This window comes from Salmo salar, chromosome ssa19, assembly GCF_905237065.1.
Source record: "Salmo salar chromosome ssa19, Ssal_v3.1, whole genome shotgun sequence".
In the NCBI taxonomy this organism is placed as follows: Eukaryota; Metazoa; Chordata; class Actinopteri; order Salmoniformes; family Salmonidae; genus Salmo; species Salmo salar.
The window spans coordinates 81,203,579-81,228,801 of NC_059460.1; the positions used below are offsets into that span (position 1 = coordinate 81,203,579).

Sequence of the window (25,223 nt, forward strand, 5' to 3'; positions counted from 1 at the left end):
TTGATGGCAATTTGAATGCACAGAAATACCGTAACGATATCCCGAGGCGCATGAAATACCGTAACGATATCCCGAGGCCCATGAAATACCCTAACGATATCCCGAGGCCCATGAAATACCCTAACCCATATCCCGAGGCCCATGAAATACCGTAACGATATCCCGAGGCCCATGAAATACCCTAACGATATCCCGAGGCCCATGAAATACCGTAACGATATCCCGAGGCCCACGAAATACCCTAACGATATCCCGAGGCCCATGAAATACCCTAACGATATCCCGAGGCCCATTTTCTTTTAAAGGTATCTGTGACCAACAGATGCATATCTGTATTGTCAGTCATGTGAATTTATTTAAACTGACTGATTTCCACATATGAACTGTAACTCAGTAAAATCGTTGAAATTGTTGTTTATATTTTTTGTTTAGTATATAAATCATCTTTAATTTGTACAGACGCATACAACTCCCTACAGTGCACTACTTTTGACCAAAGCCACTGGTCAAAAGTAGTGCACCATATAGGGAATAGGGTGCTATGTCAGACACACAGTAGTTGGTGTGGTTCATAGATTAGTAGTGATTGGTTCCAGTGTTGTCATGACGAAGAGGGAAACCATAATGATTATGTGGGAGTCCAACAAACTTGTTTTTGGTATTTTATTAGGATCCCCATTAGCTGTTGTTATAGCAGCAGCTACTCTTCCTGGGGTCCACACAAAACATGACATAATACAGAACATGAATAGACAAGAACAGCTCAAGGACTGAACTACATCAATATAAAAAAAAGGGTAAATACATTAGTACATTTGTTTATATCCCACATTCCTCCAGCCTTCATCTCTCTATAGAGTTCACTATGACATGTCACCATAAGACAGTATTCTATCATAGTATGGATATAATGAGAGTCCAAACCAGTTTTCTCTTCCTGAAGAAGTGACGAACAGAATGTGTTCCAAATGGAGCCAACCCAACCAACCAACCTACCACCCAACACACCAACCCAACCACCCACCCAACCAACCAACCAACCTACCAACACACCAACCCTCCCACCCACCCAACCTACCAACCAACCTACCAACACACCAACCCTCCCACCCACCCAACCAACCAACACACCAACCCTCCCACCCACCCAACCAACCAACACACCAACCCTCCCACCCAACCAACCAACAAGCCAACCCTCCCACCTACCCAACCTACCACCCACCCACCCACCCACCCAACCTACCAACTTACCAACACACCAACCCTCCCACCCAACCAACCAACAAGCCAACCCTCCCACCCACCCAACCTACCAACCCTCCCACCCACCCACCCTACCAACACACCCTCCCACCCAACCCACCAACCCTCCCACCCACCCAACCTACCAACCACCCTACCAACACACCCTCCCACCCAACCCACCAACACGCCAACCCTCCCACCCACCCACCCTACCAACACACCCTCCCACCCAACCTACCAACCCTCCCACCCAACCTACCACCCACCCACCCACCCAACCTACCATCCACCCACCCAACCTACCACCCACCCAACCTACCATCCACCCACCCAACCTACCACCCACCCACCCTACCAACACACCCTCCCACCCAACCGACCAACCCTCCCACCCAACCTACCACCCACCCACCCACCCACCCACCCAACCTACCATCCACCCACCCAACCTACCACCCACCCAACCAACCTACCAACACGCCAACCCACCCACCCACCCACCCAACCTACCAACCCCTTAGGGATCTGGACAGAAATAGTGCACTATATATATATGGGATAGGTTTCCATTTGGGAGTCAACCTGTTCAATGTGAGATGAACTTGCTCTGGCCCCAATGTCTTGTTGATTTACAGTAACGCCATTGTCTTAGGTCAGATAGCGTGTCGATTCTGCCTGCAGGGACGGGAGTCGCGTAGGAGTGGCGCCATTCCGACGTAGACAGCGGCTCACACTGTCATTAAAGACTGTCAGTATATACAGTATACACCTTGTTGATATACAGCTAGAGAAAAACACTGGTGTGGGATAAAACACAGAGACAACACTCAAATCTAAAGTGGCTGAGACTCTGAGCATGGAAATGTCTGTCTTTTTGGGGAATGACAGAAGTGCCTGTCTGCCTGTCTGTCTGTCTGTCTGCCTGTCTGCCTGTCTGTCTGCCTGTCTGTCTGTCTGCCTGTCTGTCCTGTCTGCCTGTCTGTCTGCCTGTCTGTCTGTCTGTCTGCCTGTCTGTCTGCCTGTCTGCCTGTCTGCCTGCCTGTCTGCCTGCCTGTCTGTCTGTCTGCCTGTCTGCCTGTCTGCCTGTCCTCCATGCTGGAGCAGTTGTAGGTAGCCTAGTGGTAGCCTAGTGGTTAGAGGGGGGAGGCAGGTAGCCTAGTGGTTAGAGGGGGGAGGCAGGTAGTCTAGTGGTTAGAGGGGGAGGCAGGTAGCCTAGTGGTTAGAGGGGGAGGAGGGGGGAGGAGGTAGCCTAGTGGTTAGAGGGGGGAGGCAGGTAGCCTAGTGGTTAGAGGGGGAGGCAGGTAGCCTAGTGGTTAGAGGGGGGAGGCAGGTAGCCTAGTGGTTAGAGGGGGGAGGCAGGTAGTCTTGTGGTTAGAGGGGGAGGCAGGTAGCCTAGTGGTTAGAGGGGGGAGGCAGGTAGCCTAGTGGTTAGAGGGGGGAGGCAGGTAGCCTAGTGGTTAGAGGGGGAGGCAGGTAGCCTAGTGGTTAGAGGGGGGAGGCAGGTAGCCTAGTGGTTAGAGGGGGGAGGCAGGTAGCCTAGTGGTTAGAGGGGGGAGGCAGGTAGCCTAGTGGTTAGAGGGGGGAGGCAGGTAGCCTAGTGGTTAGAGGGGGAGGCAGGTAGCCTAATGGTTAGAGGGGGGAGGCAGGTAGCCTAGTGGTTAAAGGGGGAGGCAGGTAGCCTAGTGGTTAGAGGGGGGAGGCAGGTAGTCTAGTGGTTAGAGGGGGGAGGCAGGTAGCCTAGTGGTTAGAGGGGGAGGCAGGTAGCCTAGTGGTTAGAGGGGAGGCAGGTAGCCTAGTGGTTAGAGGGGCAGGCAGGTAGCCTAGTGGTTAGAGGGGGGAGGCAGGTAGCCTAGTGGTTAGAGGGGGGAGGCAGGTAGCCTAGTGGTTAGAGGGGGGAGGCAGGTAGCCTAGTGGTTAGAGCGTTGGACTTGTAACCGAAAGGTTGCAAGATCGAATCCCCGAGCTGACAAGGTAGAAAATATATGTCGTTCTGCCCCTGAACAAGGCAGTTAACCCACTGTTCCTAGGCCGTCATTGTAAATAAGAATTTGTTCTTAACTGACTTGCCTAGTTACAATAAAGGTAAAAAAACGTTGTGATCTGATAGGAGGAGGAGAAGTATCTCCTTCTCAACTGTATTGGAGGACACAGTCCAAGATCCCTCCCCTCTGACTTTTTTCTCCAGTGGAGTTTGAGAATGAGGAGAAAGAGTGCAAGAAATCAGGGGAGGGGGGGGGTAGGTTAACCCTAGTCTCTCCTGCTAGACAGCTGCTGTGAGAAGGGACAGGTAGACAGGCAGGTGGTCAAGGCTTGGTCTCTGTAGGTAACTGAGGCTCTGGTGAGGCTGCTGGAGTGGGTACGATAGCTGGCGGTGCCAACGTAGAGAACCAGGAGGACATGGCTGACTTAGCGCTGCTCAGAGCTCCACCCACCGACTGACCTGGAGGATGGAGACAGGAGGGATTAGATATACAGTGCATTCGGAAAGTATTCAGACACCTTGACTTTTTCCACATTTTGTTACATTACAGCCTTATTCTAAAATGGATTAAATATATATTTTTTCCCTCATCAATCTACACACAATACTCCATAATGACAAAGCAATAATTAATTTATACTTTTTTGTGTGCAAATTTATAAATATAATAAACAGAAATATCTTATTTACATAAGAATTCAGACACTTGCTATGAGACTTGAAATTGAGCTCAGGTGCATCCTGTTTCCATTGATCATCCTTGAGATGTTTCTACAACGTGATTGGAGTCCACCTGTGCTAAATTCAATTGATTGGACATGATTTGGAAAGGCACACACATCTGTCTATATAAGGTCCCACAGTTGACAGTGCATATCAGAGCAAAATCAAGCCATAAGGACGAAGGAATTGTTTGTAGAGCTTCGAGATAGGATTGTGTTGAGGCACAGATCTTGGGAAGTGTACCAAAACATTTCTTCAGCATTGAACATCCCCAAGAACATCATTCTAAAATGGAAGAAGTTTGGAACCACCAAGACTCTTCCTAGAGATGGCTGTCCGGCCAAACTGAGCAATCGGGGGAGAAGGGCCTTGGTCAGGGAGGTGACCAAGAACCCAATGGTCACTCTGACAGAGCTCCAGAGTTCCTCTGTGGAGATGGGAGAACCTTCCAGAAGGACAACCATCTCTGCAGCACTCCACCAATCAGGCTTTTATGGTAGAGTGGCCAGATAGAAGCCAATCCTCAGTAAAAGGCACATGACAGCCCACTTGGAGTTTGCCAAAAGGCACCTAAATGACTCTCAGACCATGAGAAACAAGATTATCTGGTCTGATGAAACCAACATTGAACTCTTTGGCCTGAATGCCAAGCGTCACGTCTGGAGGAAACCTGGCACCATCCCTACAGTGAAGCATGGTGGTGGCGGCATCATGCTGTGGGGATGTTTTTCAGTGGCAGGGACTGGGAGACTAGTCAGGATGGAGGGAAAGATGAACAGAGCAAAGTACAGAGAGATCCTTGATGAAAAACTGCTCCAGAGCGCTCAGGACCTCAGACTGGGGCGAAGGTTCACCTTCTAACAGGACAACGACCCTACTGTAAGCACACAGCCAAGACAACGCAGGAGTGACTTCGGGACAAGACTCTGAATGTCTTTGAGTGGCCCAGCCAGAGCGCGGACTTGAACCCGATCAAACATCTCTGGAGAGACATGAAAATAGCTGTGCAGCGACGCTCCCCATCCAACCTGACAGAGCTTGAGAGGATCTGCAGAGAAGAATGGGAGAAACTCCCCAAATACAGGTGTGCCAAGCTTGTAGCGTCACACCCAAGAAGACTCGAGGCTGTAATCGCTGCAAAAGGTGCTTCAAAAAAGTACTGAGTAAAGGGTCTAAATACTTATGTAAATTATATATTTCTGTTTTTTTTATTTATAATACATTTGCAAAAATGTCTAGGCTGAAACGTAATAAAATGTGGAAAAAGTCAAGGTATCTGAATACTTTCCTGAATGCCCTGTAAAGTACTGTACTGTTAGGGTTTCAAAATTACAGTAACTTTCCCAAAAATCCCAGGTTTTCCAGACATTTTGTTTGCAAGATTCTGGTTTTCCTGTTAGTATGTCGGTCTGTTTGTCTCACTGGGGAAGGGTTGGCTAGAGAGACTGTCTGTCTGTCTGTCTGTCTGTCTGTCTGTCTGTCTGTCTGTCTGGAGAAGGGTTGGCTAGAGAGCCTGTCTGTCTGTCTGTCTCACTGGGGAAGGGTTGGCTACAGAGTTGGATTGTCTGTCTCACTTGGAAAGGGTTGGCTAGAGAGACGTCTGTCTGTCTGTCTGTCTCACTGGGGAAGGGTTGGCTAGAGAGTTGGATTGTCTGTCTCACTGGGAAAGGGTTGGCTAGAGAGACTGACTCTGTCTCACCTACTGCCTTCCCAGTCTGCACAACACTCCGACTGGTGGTGATCACAGCTGCCCCCATCTTCTTCCCACGCTCACTGTTCTGCACCGAGCTGAAATTCAGAGAGAAAACAAAATGGCTACTCAGTCACAACCAACCCACCAACCACCTGGAACCCAGAAATAAACCCTGGGTAGCAGTGTGACATTTCTCTGCTCTTCCAAGAAACAAACAGTAGTGGTCTATCTGAATGTTCTTAACACTGTGTGTGTGTGTGTGTGTTACTACAGCCTGTTAGAAGTAAGAGAGGTTGAGAGATCTAATCATCCAACCTGAGAGTGGAGCTGGAGTGGCCAGATGTTATCCCGGATACATTTCACAACAAATATACAACTAAATCCAGCCTGGTTGTATCTTTTTAAAGCACCCGGATGTCACCACACATTTCAACATTACAGTGCCAAGATTAGAGGTCAACCGATTAAATCGGAATGGCCGATTAATTAGGGCCGATTTCAAAGTTTTCCTAACAATCGGTAATCTGCATTTTTGGACGCCGATTATGGCCGATTATATTGCAATCCATGAGGAGACTGCGTGGCAGGCTGACTACCTGTTACGCGAGTGTAGCAAGGAGCCATAGTAAGTTGCTAGCTAGCGTTAAACGTATCTTATAAAAAAACAATCAATCTTAACATAATCACTAGCTGACTACACATGGTTGATGATATTACTAGGTTAAATAGCTTGTCCTGTGTTGCATATAATCAACGCGGAGCCTGAGATTGTGTCACTTCTCTTGCATTCTGTGCAAGCAGAGTCGGGGTATATGCAGCAGTTTGGGCCGCTTGGCTCGTTGTGAACTGTGAAGACCATTTCTTCCTAACAAAGACCGTAATTAATTTGCCAGAATTGTACATAATTATGACATAACATTGAAGGTTGTGCAATGAAACAGCAATATTTAGACTTAGGGATGCCACCCGTTAGATAAAATATAGAACGGTTCCGTATTTCACTGAAAGAATAAACGTTTTGTTTTCAAAATGATAGTTTCCAGATTTGACCATATTAATGACCAAAGGCTCGTATTTCTGTGTGTTTATTATATTATAATTAAGTCTATGATTTGATATTTGATAGAGCAGTCTGACTGAGCGGTGGTAGGCAGCAGCAGGCTCGTAAACATTCATTCAAACAGCACTTTCCTCCATTTGCCAGCAGCTTTTCACAATGCTTGAAGCACAGCGCTGTTTATGACTTCAAGCCTATCAACTCCCGAGATTAGGCTAGCAATACTATAGTGCCTATAAGAACATCCACTAGTCAAAGGTATATGAAATACAAATGGTATAGAGAGAAATAGTCCTATAATTCCTATAATAACTACAACCTAAAACTCCTTACCTGGGAATATTGAAGACTCATGTTAAAAGGAACCACCAGCTTTCATATGTTCTCATGTTCTGAGCAAGGAACTTAAACGTTAGCTTTTTTACATGGCACATATTGCACTTTTACTTTCTTCTCCAACACTGTAGTTTTTACATTATTTATACCAAATTGAACATGTTTCATTATCTATTTGAGACTAAATAGATTTTATTTATGTATTATATTAAGTTAAAATAAAAGGGTTCATTCTGTATTGTTGTAATTGTCATTATTAGAAATATATATAATAATAAAAAATACGAAAAAAATAAAAATAAATAAAAAGAGGCCGATTAATTGGTAGAGGCTTTTTTTGGGTCCTCCAATAATCGGTATCGGCGTTGAAAAATCATAAAATCGGTCAACCTCTAGCCAAGATGGTCACTAGTCCTGGTCTAATGATTGAATAGATACAACCCTTAACCTCAGTGAGAAGAGGATAGATGAGCATTACGGAAATAGCTTCAGCTTGCAATCTGATTGGCTTGGTAGAAGTTTCCCGATATTACTTAGCCACAGACCAATTTAATCCTCACACATCTACAGGAGTGCCTAGAGGGTAGGGGGCTAGGGTGTATGGTCTAGGGGTCTATTTGGAATTCAGCTGTCGTCCCTTCCACGTCAACATCAGTGCCCTCCGTGACCCTGCAACTCGGCACATTTTGCCGGGCTGGCCAGAGGAGAGATATTCTACATCCTGACTGCCCCGGGCCAGAGGAGAGTTATTCTACATCCTGACTGCCCCAGGCCAGAGGAGAGTTATTCTACATCCTGACTGCCCCAGGAGAGTTATTCTACATCCTGACTGCCCCGGGCCAGAGGAGAGATATTCTACATCCTGACTGCCCCGGGCCAGAGGAGAGTTATTCTACATCCTGACTGCCCCGGGCCAGAGGAGAGATATTCTACATCCTGACTGCCCCAGGCCAGAGGAGAGATATTCTACATCCTGACTGCCCCAGGCCAGAGGAGAGTTATTCTACATCCTGACTGCCCCGGGCCAGAGGAGAGATATTCTACATCCTGACTGCCCCAGGCCAGAGGAGAGTTATTCTACATCCTGACTGCCCCGGGCCAGAGGAGAGTTATTCTACATCCTGACTGCCCCGGGCCAGAGGAGAGTTATAGAACCCATTGCCCTTTATGGTTGTGAGGTTTGGGGTCCGCTCACCAACCAAGGATTCACATAATGGGTCAAACACCCAACCAAATCATGAGAAAACAAAAATATATTTATTTCCAATGTGTCAAGTAATTAACAAAAAAACTGAGCAAACTAGAATGCTATTTGTCCCTAAACAGAGAGAACACAGTAGCAGAATACCTGACCACTGTGACTGACCCAAACTTAAGGAAAGCTTTGACTATGTACAGACTCAGTGAGCATAGCCTTGCTATTGAGAAAGGCCGCCGTAGGCAGACCTGGCTCTCAAGAGAAGACAGGCTATGTGCACACTGCCCACAAAATTAGGTGGAAACTGAGCTGCACTTCCGAACCTCCTGCCAAATGTATGACCATATTAGACACATATTTCCCTCAGATTACACAGATCCACAAAGAATTCGAAAACAACCCCAATTTTGATAAACTCCCATATCTACTGGGTGAAATACCACAGTGTGACATCACAGCAGCAAGAAAAGGCCAAGCAGTGAAGAACAAACACCATTGTAAATACAACTCATATTTATGTTTATTTATTTTCCCTTTTGTACTTTAACTATTTGCACATTGTTACAACACCATATATAGACATAATATGACATTTGAAATGTCTTTATTCTTCTGGAACTATTGTGAGTGTAATGTTTACAGTACATTTGTATTGTTTATTTCACTTTTGTTTATTATCTACTTCACTTGCTTTGTCAATGTTAACATATGTTTCCTATGCCAATAAAGCCCCTAAATTGAAATTGAATTGAGAGTGAGTGAGGAAAAGAGAGAGAGAAAAAGAGAGAGAGAGCACGAGAGAGAGCGAGAGAGAGAGAGAGAGCACGAGAGAGAGAGGAAGAGAGAGAGAGATCGTTCCATTGATCAGTGAAACAAGGAAACGCTTCAGGTCCAGGAAGCTGGTTGACTGGTGGGCGGGGTCTGACTAGGGGGCCCCGATGACTGACGGCTCCACTGACAAATTAGGGCACAGGAAAATGCCCACACTGTAAACATTTGTCCAATCTGTGTGGGTTAACTTCAGCCCTCTGTGTGAGATGGTGGTGAGACAGAACCTCATGGGTCGTATTCAGTATGGGACAAAACATTTTGAAAACAGAATGAAATGGGAGGGTACTACCTAGACTTGTCCAATAATAATAATACAGATTTCCATTTTCTGTTGAAAAAGAGTTTGCTACGTTTTCCCTACTGAACAATGCCCTGATCTAATCTGTGTGTTTTCTTCAGTCCATCTGTCAGTGATGGGAAGGAAGCCTTACACAATGCCAATCAACACATGCCCCTGACACATCGAAGACAGTCACAGAGGAAGGAGACATATCGTGAGATGAAGCTGAAAACCCCAGTGTTTTTGTGTAGAAACAAACCCGGGCTACAAAGCTGAGGCAAGAAATTAGCTGCATTTATTCCTCAGAAGCTTAGATGGCCAACTGCCAAACTTCCTGTCTGACGGATGCGTCTCTGATGGCCCCCTATGCCCTACAAAGTGCCCTACTTTTTGAACAGAACCCTATGGGTGAAAGGTAGTGCATTATAAAGGGAATAGGGTACCATTTGACTCTACTCCCAGAGTTTATAGTGCAGGAGACAGACACTCAGCCATACACCTCTTTGGGCTCCTGAGTGGCGCAGTGGTCTAAGGCACTGTATCTCAGTGCTAGAGGCGTCACTACAGACCCTGGTTCGATTCCGTGATTGGGAGTCCCATAGGACCACTGGTCCCGTGTGGCTCAGTTGGTAGAGCATGGTGTTTGCAACGCTAGGGTTGTGGGTTCGATTCCCACGGGGGGCCATTATGGGAGAGAAAAAAAATGTAGGAAATGTATGCATTCACTACTGTAAGTCGCTCTGGATAAGAGCGTCTGCTAAATGACTCAAATGTAAATGTAATTGGCCCAGTGTCATCCGGGTTAGGGCTTGGCCGGGGTAGGCCGCCATTGTAAATAAGAATTTGTACTTATTAACTGACTTGCCAAGTTAAATAAAGATGAAATAAAAAATGAAATTCAACACCCAAATGGCACTGTATACTCCAAAGGGCTCTGGTCAAATGTAGTACACTACGTCGGGAATAATGAACCCCTCGTGTTCCATTGACACTTCGTCCCCGTTGCCGACCTCACTACCACAACACTCTCTCACCTACAGTTGAAGTTTACATACACCTTAGACAAATACATTTAAACTCAGTTTTTCACAATTCCTGACATTTAATCCTAGTAAAATAAAAAATTCCCTGTCTTAGGTCAGTTAGGATCACCACTTTATTTTAAGAACGTGAAATGTCAGAATATTAGTAGAGAGAATTATTTATTTCAGCTTTTATTTCTTTCATCACATTCCCAGTGGGTCAGAAGTTTACATACACTCAATTAGTAATTTGTAGCATTGCCTTTAAATTGTTAAACTTGGGTCAAACGTTTCGGGTAGCCTTCCACAAGCTTCCCACAATAAATTGGGTGAACTTTGGCCCATTACTCCTGACAGAGCTGGTGTAACTGAGTCAGGTTTGTAGGCCACCTTGCTCGCATACGCTTTTTCAGTTCTGCCCACAGATTTTATGTAGGATTGAGGTCAGGGCTTTGTGATGGCCACTCCAATACCTTAATTAATAATATTGTTGTCCTTAAACCATTTTGCCACAACTTTGGAAGTATGCTTGGGGTCATTGTCCATTTGGAAGACCTATTTGTGACCAAGCTTTAACTTCCTGACTGATGTCTTGAGATGTTGCTTCAATATATCCACATAATTCTCCTTCCTCATGATGCCATCTATTTTGTGAAGTGCACCAGTCCCTCCTGCAGCAAAGCACCCCCAAAACATGATGCTGCCACCCCTGTGCTTCGCGGTTGGGATGGTGTTCTTCGGCTTGCAAACCTCCCACTTTTTCCTCCAAACATAATGATGGTCATTATGGCCAAACAGTTCTATTTTTGTTTCATCAGACCAGAGGACATTTCTCCAAAAAGTACGATCTTTGTCCCCATGTGCAGTTGCAAACCGTAGTCTGGCTTTTATGTCGGTTTTGGAGAAGTGGCTTCTTCCTTGCTGAGCAGCCTTTCAGGTTATGTCGATATAGGACTCTTCTTACTGTGGATATAGATACTTTACATAGATACTATTGTTTGTACAGATGAACGTGGTACCTTCAGGCATTTGGAAATTGCTCCCAAGGATGAACCAGACTTGTGGAGGTCTACAATTTTTTTTCTGAGTTCTTGGCTGATTTCCCCATGATGTCAAGCAAAGAGGCACTGAGTTTGAAGGTAGGCCTTGAAATACATCCACAGGTACACCTCCAATTGACTCAAAGTATGTCAATTAGCCTATCAGGAGCTTCTAAAGCCATGACATCATTTTCTGGAATTTTCCAAGCTGTTTAAGGGCACACAGTCAACTTGGTGTATGTAAACTTCTGACCCACTGGAATTGAGATACTGTGAATTATATGTGAAATAATCTGTCTGTAAACAACTGTTGGAAAAATGATTTGTGTCATGCACAAAGTAGATGTCCTAACCAACCTGCCAAAACCATAGTTTGTTTAACAAGACATTTGTGGAGTTTTAATGACTCCAACCTAAGTGGATGTAAACTTCTGACTGTAGCTACTCCTCTGAACTCTCACTGTACCAATGCATGGCAGCCTTCACAGTAATGCAACAGGTTGAGAGCTTCAAGTTCCTCAATGTCCACATCACCAACAAACTAACATGGTCCAAACACACCAAGACAGTCGTGAAGAGGGCACGACAAAGCCTATTCCCCCTCAGGAAACTAAAAAGATTTGGCATGGATCCTCAAAAGGTTCTACAGCTGCAACATCCAGAGCATCCTGACTGGTTGCATCAGTGCCTGGTCTGGAAACTGCTCGGCCTCTGACCGCAAGGCACTACAGAGGGTAATGTGTACGGCCCAGTACATCACTGGGGCCAAGCTTCCTGCCATCCAGGACCTCTACATCAGTCGGTGTCAGAGGAAGGCCATAAAAATTGTCTAAGACCCCAGCCACCCCAGTCATAGACTGTTCTCTCTACTACCGCATGGCAAGCGGTACCAGAGTGCCAAGTCTAGGTCCAAGAGGCTTCTAAACAGCTTCTACCCCCAAGCCATAAGTCTCCTGAACAGGTAATCAAATGGCTACCCAGACTATTTGCATTGTGTTCCCCCCCAACCCCTCTTTTACGCTGCTGCTACTCTCTGTTTATCATATATGCATAGTCACTTTAACCATATCTACATACTACCTCAATCAGCCCGACTAACCGGTGCCTGTATGTAGCCTCTCTACTGTATATAGCCACGCTACTGTCTATAGCCTCGCTACTGTCTATAGCCTCGCTACTGTATACAGCCTCGCTACTGTATATAGCCTCTACTGTATATAGCCTCTACTGTATACAGCCTCGCTACTGTAATTTTTCACTGTCTTTTTACTGTTGTTTTTTATTTCCTTATCCATTGTTCACCTAATACCTATTTTTTACTTAAAAAATTGCACTGTTGGTTACGGCCTGTAAGTAAGCATTTCACTTTAAGGTCTACACCTGTTGTATTTGGAGCATGTGACAAATAAACTTTGATTTGATTCAGTGTCTTACACTATCAGAGTATAGCAGGGACGTTGAATGACCTGATACTTATCATTATGAATCTTCATAAAGCAGATCTCTCCATGTTCTCACCGCCAAGCAGATCTCTCCATGTTCTCACCGCAAAGCAGATCTCTCCATGTTCTCACCATAAAGCAGATCTCTCCATGTTCTCACCGCCAAGCAGATCTCTCCATGTTCTCACCGCAAAGCAGATCTCTCCATGTTCTCACCATAAAGCAGATCTCTCCATGTTCTCACCATAAAACAGATCTCTCCATGTTCTCACCGCCAAGCAGATCTCTCCATGTTCTCACCATAAAGCAGATCTCTCCATGTTCTCACCGCCAAGCAGATCTCTCCATGTTCTCACCGCCAAGCAGATCTCTCCATGTTCTCACCATAAAGCAGATCTCTCCATGTTCTCACTGCCATGCAGATCTCTCCATGTTCTCACTGCCAAGCAGATCTCTCCATGTTCTCACCATAAAGCAGATCTCTCCATGTTCTCACTGCCAAGCAGATCTCTCCATGTTCTCACCATAAAGCAGATCTCTCCATGTTCTCACCATAAAGCAGATCTCTCCATGTTCTCACCATAAAGCAGATCTCTCCATGTTCTCACTGACAAGCAGATCTCTCCATGTTCTCACCATAAAGCAGATCTCTTCATGTTCTCACCATAAAGCAGATCTCTCCATGTTCTCACTGCCAAGCAGATCTCTCCATGTTCTCACCGCCAAGCAGATCTCTCCATGTTCTCACCATAAAGCAGATCTCTCCATGTTCTCACCATAAAGCAGATCTCTCCATGTTCTCACCGCCAAGCAGATCTCTCCATGTTCTCACCGCCAAGCAGATCTCTCCATGTTCTCACCATAAAGCAGATCTCTCCATGTTCTCACCGCCAAGCAGATCTCTCCATGTTCTCACCGCCAAGCAGATCTCTCCATGTTCTCACCGCCAAGCAGATCTCTCCATGTTCTCACCATAAAGCAGATCTCTCCATGTTCTCACCATAAAGCAGATCTCTCCATGTTCTCACCATAAAGCAGATCTCTCCATGTTCTCACCATAAAGCAGATCTCTCCATGTTCTCACCATAAAGCAGATCTCTCCATGTTCTCACTGCCAAGCAGATCTCTCCATGTTCTCACCATAAAGCAGATCTCTTCATGTTCTCACCATAAAGCAGATCTCTTCATGTTCTCACCATAAAGCAGATCTCTCCATGTTCTCACTGCCAAGCAGATCTCTCCATGTTCTCACCATAAAGCAGATCTCTTCATGTTCTCACCATAAAGCCATCAATAGAGAAGTTACGGATGAAGACTCGTGGCATGCGTCCCAAATGGCACTCTATTCCCTATATAGTACATTCTATAACCTATGGGTCCCGGTCAAAAGTAGTGCGCTATATAGGGAATAGAGTGCCATTTGGGACGCCGACATAGGGTGTAGGCAGGGGGAAATGTCTGGAGGGTAGCCCTAGAGGCAGGGCTGGAGACCTGGGACAGTCAATGCACGGCAGGATCACATTTCCTATACACTTCCTGGAACGTAACCCAAGCCCCGGCCTGAAGACCGCCAGCAAAGGTTTTTGAGAATGAACCTCTGTCATAATTAATGGACGGAACAAAATATGAGACCTGGTGTCATTTCTCTATCACCGTCACAACAGGGCAGTTATTAGTAGCTTAGTACTCTATGAAATAGTGTGACTGCAGTGAAACATGGCACCTAGCTACATGTTACATAAGAATATGGAGTTGAGGACACGGAGTTTAGAACACAAGAGTTTAAAGAGTTTAGAACGCCAGAGTTTAGAACACCAAAGTTCAGAACGCCAGAGTTTAGAACACCAGAGTTTAGAACACCAGAGTTTAAAACACCAGAGTTTAGAACACCAGAGTTTAGAACACCAGAGTTTAGAACACCAGAGTTTAGAACACCAGAGTTTAGAACACCAGAGTTTAAAGAGTTTAGAACACCAGAGTTTAGAACACCAGAGTTTAAAGAGTTTAGAACACCAGAGTTTAGAACACCAGAGTTTAAAACGCCAGAGTTTAAAACGCCAGAGTTTAGAACACCAGAGTTTAGAACGCCAGAGTTTAGAACACCAGAGTTTAAAGAGTTTAGAACACCAGAGTTTAAAACACCAGAGTTTAAAACACCAGAGTTTAAAACACCAGAGTTTAAAACACCAGAGTTTAGAACACCAGAGTTTAGAACACCAGAGTTTAGAACACCAGAGTTTAAAACACCAGAGTTTAAAGAGTTTAGAACGCCAGAGTTTAAAACGCCAGAGTTTAAAACGCCAGAGTGTAGAACGCCAGAGTGTAGAACACCAGAGTGTAGAACGCCGGAGTGTAGAACGCCGGAGTGTAGAACGCCGGAGTGTAGAACGCCGGAGTGTAGAACGCCAGAGTGTAGAACGCCAGAGTGTAGAACGCCAGAGTGTAGAACGCCAGAGTGTAGAACGCCAGAGTGTAGAACGCCAGAGTGTAGAACGCCAGAGTGTAGAACGCCAGAGTTTAGAACGCCAGAGTTTAGAACGCCAGAGTTTAGAACGCCAGAGTTTAAAGAGTTCAGAACTCCAGAGTTTAGAACTCCAGAGTTTAGAACACCAGAGTTTAGAACACCAGAGTTTAAAACAGCAGAGTTTAGAACACCAGAGTTCAGAACACCAGAGTTTAGAACACCAGAGTTTAGAACACCAGAGTTTAGAACACCAGAGTTTAGAACACCAGAGTTTAGAACACCAGAGTTCAGAACACCAGAGTGTAGAACACCAGAGTTTAGAACACCAGAGTTTAGAACACCAGAGTTCAGAACACCAGAGTTTAGAACACCAGAGTTTAGAACACCAGAGTTTAGAACACCAGAGTTTAGAACACCAGAGTTTAAAACACCAGAGTTTAGAACACCAGAGTTCAGAACACCAGAGTTTAGAACACCAGAGTTTAGAACACCAGAGTTTAGAACACCAGAGTTCAGAACACCAGAGTTTAGAACACCAGAGTTCAGAACACCAGAGTTTAGAACACCAGAGTGTTGAACACCAGAGTTTAGAACACCAGAGTTCAGAACACCAGAGTTTAGAACACCAGAGTTTAGAACACCAGAGTTCAGAACACCAGAGTTTAGAACACCAGAGTTTAGAACACCAGAGTTTAGAACACCAGAGTTTAGAACACCAGAGTTCAGAACACCAGAGTTTAGAACACCAGAGTTTAGAACACCAGAGTTCAGAACACCAGAGTTTAGAACACCAGAGTTTAGAACACCAGAGTTTAGAACACCAGAGTTTAGAACACCAGAGTTTAGAACACCAGAGTTTAGAACACCAGAGTTTAGAACACCAGAGTTCAGAACACCAGAGTGTAGAACACCAGAGTTTAGAACACCAGAGTTCAGAACACCAGAGTTTAGAACACCAGAGTTTAAAGAGTTCAGAACACCAGAGTTTAGAACACCAGAGTTTAGAACACCAGAGTTTAGAACACCAGAGTTCAGAACACCAGAGTTTAGAACACCAGAGTTTAGAACACCAGAGTTTAGAACACCAGAGTTTAAAGAGTTCAGAACACCAGAGTTTAGAACACCAGAGTTTAGAACACCAGAGTTTAGAACACCAGAGTTTAGAACACCAGAGTTTAGAACACCAGAGTTCAGAACACCAGAGTTCAGAACACCAGAGTTTAGAACACCAGAGTTTAGAACACCAGAGTTTAGAACACCAGAGTTTAGAACACCAGAGTTCAGAACACCAGAGTTTAGAACACCAGAGTTTAGAACACCAGAGTTTAAAGAGTTCAGAACACCAGAGTTTAGAACACCAGAGTTTAGAACACCAGAGTTTAGAACACCAGAGTTTAGAACACCAGAGTTTAGAACACCAGAGTTTAAAACACCAGAGTTTAGAACACCAGAGTTCAGAACACCAGAGTGTAGAACACCAGAGTTTAGAACACCAGAGTTTAGAACACCAGAGTTCAGAACACCAGAGTTTAGAACACCAGAGTTTAGAACACCAGAGTTTAGAACACCAGAGTTCAGAACACCAGAGTTTAGAACACCAGAGTTTAGAACACCAGAGTTTAGAACACCAGAGTTTAGAACACCAGAGTTTAGAACTCCAGAGTTTAGAACACCAGAGTTTAGAACACCAGAGTTCAGAACACCAGAGTTTAGAACACCAGAGTTTAGAACACCAGAGTTTAGAACACCAGAGTTTAGAACACCAGAGTTTAAAGAGTTCAGAACACCAGAGTTTAGAACACCAGAGTTTAGAACACCAGAGTTTAGAACACCAGAGTTTAGAACACCAGAGTTTAGAACACCAGAGTTTAAAGAGTTCAGAACACCAGAGTTTAGAACACCAGAGTTTAGAACACCAGAGTTTAGAACACCAGAGTTTAGAACACCAGAGTTTAGAACACCAGAGTTTAGAACGCCAGAGTTTAGAACACCAGAGTTCAGAACACCAGAGTTTAGAACACCAGAGTTTAGAACACCAGAGTTTAGAACACCAGAGTTTAGAACACCAGAGTTTAGAACGCCAGAGTTTAGAACGCCAGAGTTTAGAACACCAGAGTTTAGAACATGGAGGAAGGGAGGGCCATATGCACATCCTAAATTTGAGACTACCGGTGCTGGGATAAAAACAAATACAGATTAGGTAGAAATGTAGCATATGTAACGTACAGTATATTTAGATGCAGGGAGACGTCACTGGGAATCAGCTATATTCTGTGTGCGGACCGCTCATTCCTTTATCCCAGTTTAGAATATGGTCAATATGTAAGGAGTCAGTGACACAGTGGTACTGTGGTGGAGACCTCTGGATGTCCACTTGGTTTGGGATTCATTTTCCCAACTTCTCTCTGAATACAGTTTAGCAACATGGCAGGAGGATTTGCTCCAATCCTCAGAACTGGAATTTCATCAGAAACCTGGTCTAGGTCTACACACCGATGGGAAAAACATTCATTTACCCTGATTTATACCTGCTGGTCCTCAACACGATGACTTGACTCTTCCCTCGAAAGAGTTGACTTGGTCTTGAGGACATCTCTGCTCATCTCATAAGTAAGGAAGTAGCTTTGGCTTGAGGACATCTCTGCTCATCTCATAAGTAAGGAAGTAGCTTTGGCTTGTGGACATCTCTGCTCATCTCATAAGTAAGGAAGTAGCTTTGGCTTGTGGACATCTCTGCTCATCTCATAAGTAAGGAAGTAGCTTTGGCTTGAGGACATCTCTGCTCATCTCATAAGTAAGGAAGTAGCTTTGGCTTGAGGACATCTCTGCTCATCTCATAAGTAAGGAAGTAGCTTTGGCTTGAGGACATCTCTGCTCATCTCATAAGTAAGGAAGTAGCTTTGGCTTGTGGACATCTCTGCTCATCTCATAAGTATGGAAGTAGCTTTGGCTTGAGGACATAACTGCTTTCTGTAGTGTGAAGCAGCTTAATGTACAAATAAACCCTGTGGACAGGACTGTAGTCTCATCGTAAGGCCTTACCCCCCCCAATCTATCTCCTTAATGCTGAGTGCCAAGTAGACACACATTGGGTCACATTTTTACAGGTCTTTGGTATGACTCTGCTGGGGATCGAACTCCCAACCTTCCAATCTCAGGGCTGACACTATGCACAAGGCCACTGAGTTGATGGAATAGGCCACAGCCTTTTTACAGTACTTGGCGAAAAAAATAGATTCACTATCTATAGTGTATGAGAAGCAGTGAAATGAGAAGCAGTGAAACGAGAAGCAGTGAAATGCCTTTTTATGATGGATCTGCATTATGCCACATTCTACCTGGCATAGAAACACTAACAACTTCACCACTGGGAGGCAGACATCTGCATGTTTTTGTGAGATTGTCATTTCAATGTTTACATTGTGTGATATAGCCTATATTACAGATATGTATAACTGTAATCAATAGATGTCAAAGAATACTGAAGTACTCACTGTGAGAATGGTAATTAGACTGAAGTACTCACTGTGAGAATGGTAATTAGACTGAAGTACTCACTGTGAGAATGGTAATTAGACTGAAGTACTCACTGTGAGAATGGTAATTAGACTGAAGTACTCACTGTGAGAATGGTAATTAGACTGAAGTACTCACTGTGAGAATGGTAATCAGACTGAAGTACTCACTGTGAGAATGGTAATCAGACTGAAGTACTCACTGTGAGAATGGTAATTAGACTGAAGTACTCACTGTGAGAATGGTAATTAGACTGAAGTACTCACTGTGAGAATGGTAATCAGACTGAAGTACTCACTGTGAGAATGGTAATTAGACTGAAGTACTCACTGTGAGAATGGTAATCAGACTGAAGTACTCACTGTGAGAATGGTAATCAGACTGAAGTACTCACTGTGAGAATGGTAATTAGACTGAAGTACTCACTGTGAGAATGGTAATTAGACTGAAGTACTCACTGTGAGAATGGTAATTAGACTGAAGTACTCACTGTGAGAATGGTAATTAGACTGAAGTACTCACTGTGAGAATGGTAATTAGACTGAAGTACTCACTGTGAGAATGGTAATTAGACTGAAGTACTCACTGTGAGAATCTTAATTAGACTGAAGTACTCACTGTGAGAATGGTAATCAGACTGAAGTACTCATTGTGAGAATGGTAATTAGACTGAAGTACTCACTGTGAGAATGGTAATTAGACTGAAGTACTCACTGTGAGAATGGTAATTAGACTGAAGTACTCACTGTGAGAATCTTAATTTCAGATCAGCAGCACTGTACTGTCCTTGGAATGGATGACTGAGAAAGGAGGAAAGAACACATGTTATTTATCCAAGTCAAACATCTAGATATTTTACATTTAGAAGACACTAAAGACGACCAATCCAACACCAAGCTACCACCTTCAGACCCTCTACTACCCCCAGAATGTCTCTCTTACCCTGGGGTAATCTCGGCCATGGCTGGGTGCTTGGTGCTGAACCACAATCTCTGTAGTTGTGACCAGTACAACACCCACCTACCTTTGGTCCCCAACTCCCCTCCTGCCCTATCCTACCCCCAGAATGTCTCTCTTACCCTGGGGTGATCTCGGCCATGGCTGGGTGCTTGTTGATGAACCACACTCTGTAGTTGTGTGTGATCCTCCAGGCTGAGATGAAGGGAGCGCCCCAGTCCGCTAGCAACTTCTCATTATCTGGACACACACAGAGACAGAGAAAGACACAGAGAGAGACAAAGAGACAGAGAGAGACAGAGAGAGACAGACACAGAGAGAGAGAGACAGAGAGAGACAGAGAGAGAGACAGAGAGAGAAACAAACATTTAGCCTTTAGTTGTGAAATCCTCTGAAAACAAATAATTATCTCTGTGCTAATCAGACATGAATCTATAGACTTGATAGAGGGAAAGATTAGTAATCAAGTTCAGAGTTTTGCTAACTAACGAATTCATAGAAAAATGTGGAAACAGAATATTAGTTTGAGTAGATCCATTTCAATGATGGTTGAATAGAAGATGACTACTGATGGACCTGCAAAAATCAATACCTTCTAGTCAGGTGGAGGATAGGAGGGAGTGTGTAAAATCAATACCTTCTAGTCAGGTGGAGGATAGGAGGGAGTGTGTAAAATCAATACCTTCTAGTCAGGTGGAGGATAAGAGGGAGTGTGTAAAATCAATACCTTCTAGTCAGGTGGAGGGAGTGTGTAAAATCAATACCTTCTAGTCAGGTGGAGGATAAGAGGGAGTGTGTAAAATCAATACCTTCTAGTCAGGTGGAGGGAGTGTGTAAAATCAATACCTTCTAGTCAGGTGGAGGATAGGAGGGAGTGTGTAAAATCAATACCTTCTAGTCAGGTGGAGGATAGGAGGGAGTGTGTAAAATCAATACCTTCTAGTCAGGTGGAGGATAGGAGGGAGTGTGTAAAATCAATACCTTCTGTCAGGTGGAGGGAGTGTGTAAAATCAATACCTTCTAGTCAGGTGGAGGATAGGAGGGAGTGTGTAAAATCAATACCTTCTAGTCAGGTAGAGGATAGGAGGGAGTGTGTAAAATCAATACCTTCTAGTCAGGTAGAGGGAGTGTGTAAAATCAATACCTTCTGTCAGGTAGAGGTAGGAGGGAGTGTGTAAAATCAATACCTTCTAGTCAGGTGGAGGATAGGAGGGAGTGTGTAAAATCAATACCTTCTAGTCAGGTAGTGGAGGGAGTGTGTAAAATCAATACCTTCTAGTCAGGTAGAGGATAGGAGGGAGTGTGTAAAATCAATACCTTCTAGTCAGGTAGAGGATAGGAGGGAGTGTGTATAATCAATACCTTCCAGTCAGGTAGAGGATAGGAGGGAGTGTGTAAAATCAATACCTTCTAGTCAGGTAGAGGGAGTGTGTAAAATCAATACCTTCTAGTCAGGTGGAGGATAAGAGGGAGTGTGTAAAATCAATACCTTCTAGTCAGGTAGAGGGAGTGTGTAAAATCAATACCTTCTAGTCAGGTGGAGGATAGGAGGGAGTGTGTAAAATCAATACCTTCTAGTCAGGTGGAGGATAGGAGGGAGTGTGTAAAATCAATACCTTCTAGTCAGGTGGAGGATAGGAGGGAGTGTGTAAAATCAATACCTTCTAGTCAGGTAGAGGATAGGAGGGAGTGTGTAAAATCAATACCTTCTAGTCAGGTAGAGGATAGGAGGGAGTGTGTAAAATCAATACCTTCCAGTCAGGTAGAGGATAGGAGGGAGTGTGTAAAATCAATACCTTCTAGTCAGGTAGAGGGAGTGTGTAAAATCAATACCTTCTAGTCAGGTGGAGGATAAGAGGGAGTGTGTAAAATCAATACCTTCTAGTCAGGTAGAGGGAGTGTGTAAAATCAATACCTTCTAGTCAGGTGGAGGATAGGAGGGAGTGTGTAAAATCAATACCTTCTAGTCAGGTGGAGGATAGGAGGGAGTGTGTAAAATCAATACCTTCTAGTCAGGTGGAGGATAGGAGGGAGTGTGTAAAATCAATACCTTCTAGTCAGGTAGAGGATAGGAGGGAGTGTGTAAAATCAATACCTTCTGTCAGGTGGAGGGAGTGTGTAAAATCAATACCTTCTAGTCAGGTGGAGGATAGGAGGGAGTGTGTAAAATCAATACCTTCTAGTCAGGTGGAGGATAGGAGGGAGTGTGTAAAATCAATACCTTCTAGTCAGGTAGAGGATAGGAGGGAGTGTGTAAAATCAATACCTTCTAGTCAGGTGGAGGATAGGAGGGAGTGTGTAAAATCAATACCTTCTGTCAGGTGGAGGATAGGAGGGAGTGTGTAAAATCAATACCTTCTAGTCAGGTAGAGGATAGGAGGGAGTGTGTAAAATCAATACCTTCTAGTCAGGTAGAGGATAGGAGGGAGTGTGTAAAATCAATACCTTCCAGTCAGGTGGAGGGAGTGTGTAAAATCAATACCTTCTAGTCAGGTGGAGGATAGGAGGGAGTGTGTAAAATCAATACCTTCTAGTCAGGTAGAGGATAGGAGGGAGTGTGTAAAATCAATACCTTCTAGTCAGGTAGAGGATAGGAGGGAGTGTGTATAATCAATACCTTATAGTCAGGTGGAGGATAGGAGGGAGTGTGTAAAATCAATACCTTCTAGTCAGGTAGAGGATAGGAGGGAGTGTGTAAAATCAATACCTTCTAGTCAGGTAGAGGATAGGAGGGAGTGTGTAAAATCAATACCTTCTAGTCAGGTAGAGGATAGGAGGGAGTGTGTAAAATCAATACCTTATAGTCAGGTGGAGGATAGGAGGGAGTGTGTAAAATCAATACCTTCTAGTCAGGTAGAGGATAGGAGGGAGTGTGTATAATCAATACCTTATAGTCAGGTAGAGGATAGGAGGGAGTGTGTAAAATCAATACCTTCTAGTCAGGTAGAGGATAGGAGGGAGTGTGTATAATCAATACCTTATAGTCAGGTGGAGGATAGGAGGGAGTGTGTAAAATCAATACCTTCTGTCAGGTAGAGGATAGGAGGGAGTGTGTAAAATCAATACCTTCTAGTCAGGTGGAGGATAGGAGGGAGTGTGTAAAATCAATACCTTCTAGTCAGGTAGAGGATAGGAGGGAGTGTGTAAAATCAATACCTTCTAGTCAGGTAGAGGATAGGAGGGAGTGTGTAAAATCAATACCTTCTAGTCAGGTGGAGGATAGGAGGGAGTGTGTAAAATCAATACCTTCTAGTCAGGTGGAGGATAGGAGGGAGTGTGTAAAATCAATACCTTCCAGTCAGGTGGAGGATAGGAGGGAGTGTGTAAAATCAATACCTTCTAGTCAGGTGGAGGGAGTGTGTAAAATCAATACCTTCTAGTAAGGTGGAGGATAGGAGGGAGTGTGTAAAATCAATACCTTCTAGTCAGGTGGAGGGAGTGTGTAAAATCAATACCTTCTGTCAGGTGGAGGGAGTGTGTAAAATCAATACCTTCTAGTCAGGTGGAGGATAGGAGGGAGTGTGTAAAATCAATACCTTCTAGTCAGGTGGAGGATAGGAGGGAGTGTGTAAAATCAATACCTTCTAGTAAGGTGGAGGATAGGAGGGAGTGTATGTAGAGTCCAAACTGGGCCCTGATCCACTCGTCCCCTCCCTCCCAGCCGGTCCCGTCCAGAAACACGTCCTCACGGTTCTCTGTCACGTGTTTGACCAGGTAGTCAGCAAATCGCAGGTCAGCCGTAGTCAGACCTAGCACTTTCCTCAACTCAGGGTCCCCGATCTGGAGCTTAGCTTCCTCCACCTAGTGGGATGGACACGGACACACACACACGGACACACACACACGGACACACACACACACACACGCACACACACACACACACACACACACACACACACACACACACACACACACACACACACACACACACACACACACACACACACACACACACACACACACACACACACACACAGTAACTCAAGATACCTGGGAAAAACAGGTCAAATCTGATACACATGGGAGAGTTAAACACTTCCAGAACAGGAAAACAGAGCACAGTCAACATGGATAATGAAGGATATGGTAACATCTATAACCCAGTCAAACTCTGTAACTCTGGTCAAAAGTAGTGCACTGTGTAGGGAATAGGGTGTCATTTGGGACACACCCTTAGTATAATACACATTTCGGCCCACTGGACCCAGGAGAAAGAAGAGATGGAGAGAGATGGAATTGAAGAACCATAGACTCTGACCACTTCTGGGAAAATGGGAAAACACTAAACAAACATGAAGAATTATCTATCCAAAACAGAGATGTCTGGGTAAACCACTTCTCCAATCTTTTTGGCTCTATAACAAAGAACAAACAGCAAAAATATGTACAGGATCAAATACAAATCTTAGAATCAACTATTAAAGACCAGAACCCACTGGATTCTCCAATTACATTGAATGAACTACAGGACAAGATACAAACCCTCCAACCCAAAAAGGCCTGTGGTGTTGATGGTCTCCTCAATGAAATGATAATATATAGATCACAAATTCCATTTGGCTAAACTAAAACTCTTTAACATCATCCTCAGCTCTGCCATCTTCCACAATATGTGGAACCAAGGACTGATCACTCCAATCCACAAAAGTGGAGACAAATTTGACCCCAATAACTACCGTGGGATATGAGTCAACAGCAACCCTGTGATCATCCTCTTCATTATCATTAACAGCAGACTCATACATTTCCTCAGTGATAACAATGTACTGAGCAAATGTCAAATTGGCTTTTAACCAAATTACTGTACAACAGACCACGTATTCACCCTGCACACCCTAATTGACAAATAACAAACCAAAACAAAGGCAAAGTCTTCTCATGCTTTGTTGATTTCAAAAAGGCCTTTGACTCAATTTGGCATGAGGGTCTGCTATACAAATTGATGGAAAGTGGTTTTGGGGTAAAACATACGACATTATAAAATCCATGTACACAAACAAGTGTGGGGTTAATAGTGGCAACAAAAAAACAGATTGATTTCCTCAGAGCTGTGGGGTGAGACAGGGATGCAGCATATATACAGTATATCAATGAATTGGTGAGGGCACTAGAACAGTCTGCAGCACCCGGCCTCACCCTACTAGAATCTGAAGTCAAATGTCTACTGTTTGCTGATGATCTGGTGCTTCTGTCCCCAACCAAGGAGGGCCTACAGCAGCACCTAGATCTTCTGTACAGATTCTGTCAGACCTGGGCCCTGACAGTAAATCTCAGTAAGACAAAAATAATGGTGTTCCAAAAAAGGTCCAGTTGCCAGGACCACAAATACAAATTCCATCTAGACACAGTTGCCCTAGAGCACACAAAAAACTATACATACCTTGGCCTAAACATCAGCGCCACAGGTAACTTCCACATAGCTGTGAACGATCTGA

General features: G+C 44.4%; 1 protein-coding gene across 3 annotated transcripts in view; it reads right to left on the minus strand.

Moving 5' to 3' along the window:
* Positions 1 to 3,127: 3,127 nt before the first annotated feature.
* The window catches only part of LOC106579705 (late secretory pathway protein AVL9 homolog), a 54,985-nt gene continuing 32,889 nt past the window's right edge, over positions 3,128 to 25,223 (minus strand). Inside the window, exons 12-16 of one of the 3 annotated variants that reach the window (XM_045702803.1) lie at positions 23,370 to 23,589; positions 19,911 to 20,028; positions 19,578 to 19,631; positions 5,642 to 5,740; positions 3,128 to 3,688 (exon numbers count right to left, since the gene is read on the minus strand). In XM_045702803.1, the coding sequence (XP_045558759.1) occupies positions 3,655 to 3,688; positions 5,642 to 5,740; positions 19,578 to 19,631; positions 19,911 to 20,028; positions 23,370 to 23,589 (525 nt within the window). In that variant the 3' untranslated portion in view covers positions 3,128 to 3,654. The remainder of the gene's footprint in view (positions 3,689 to 5,641; positions 5,741 to 19,577; positions 19,632 to 19,910; positions 20,029 to 23,369; positions 23,590 to 25,223) is intronic. The other 2 variants (XM_045702804.1, XM_045702802.1) reach the window with 2 other exon arrangements.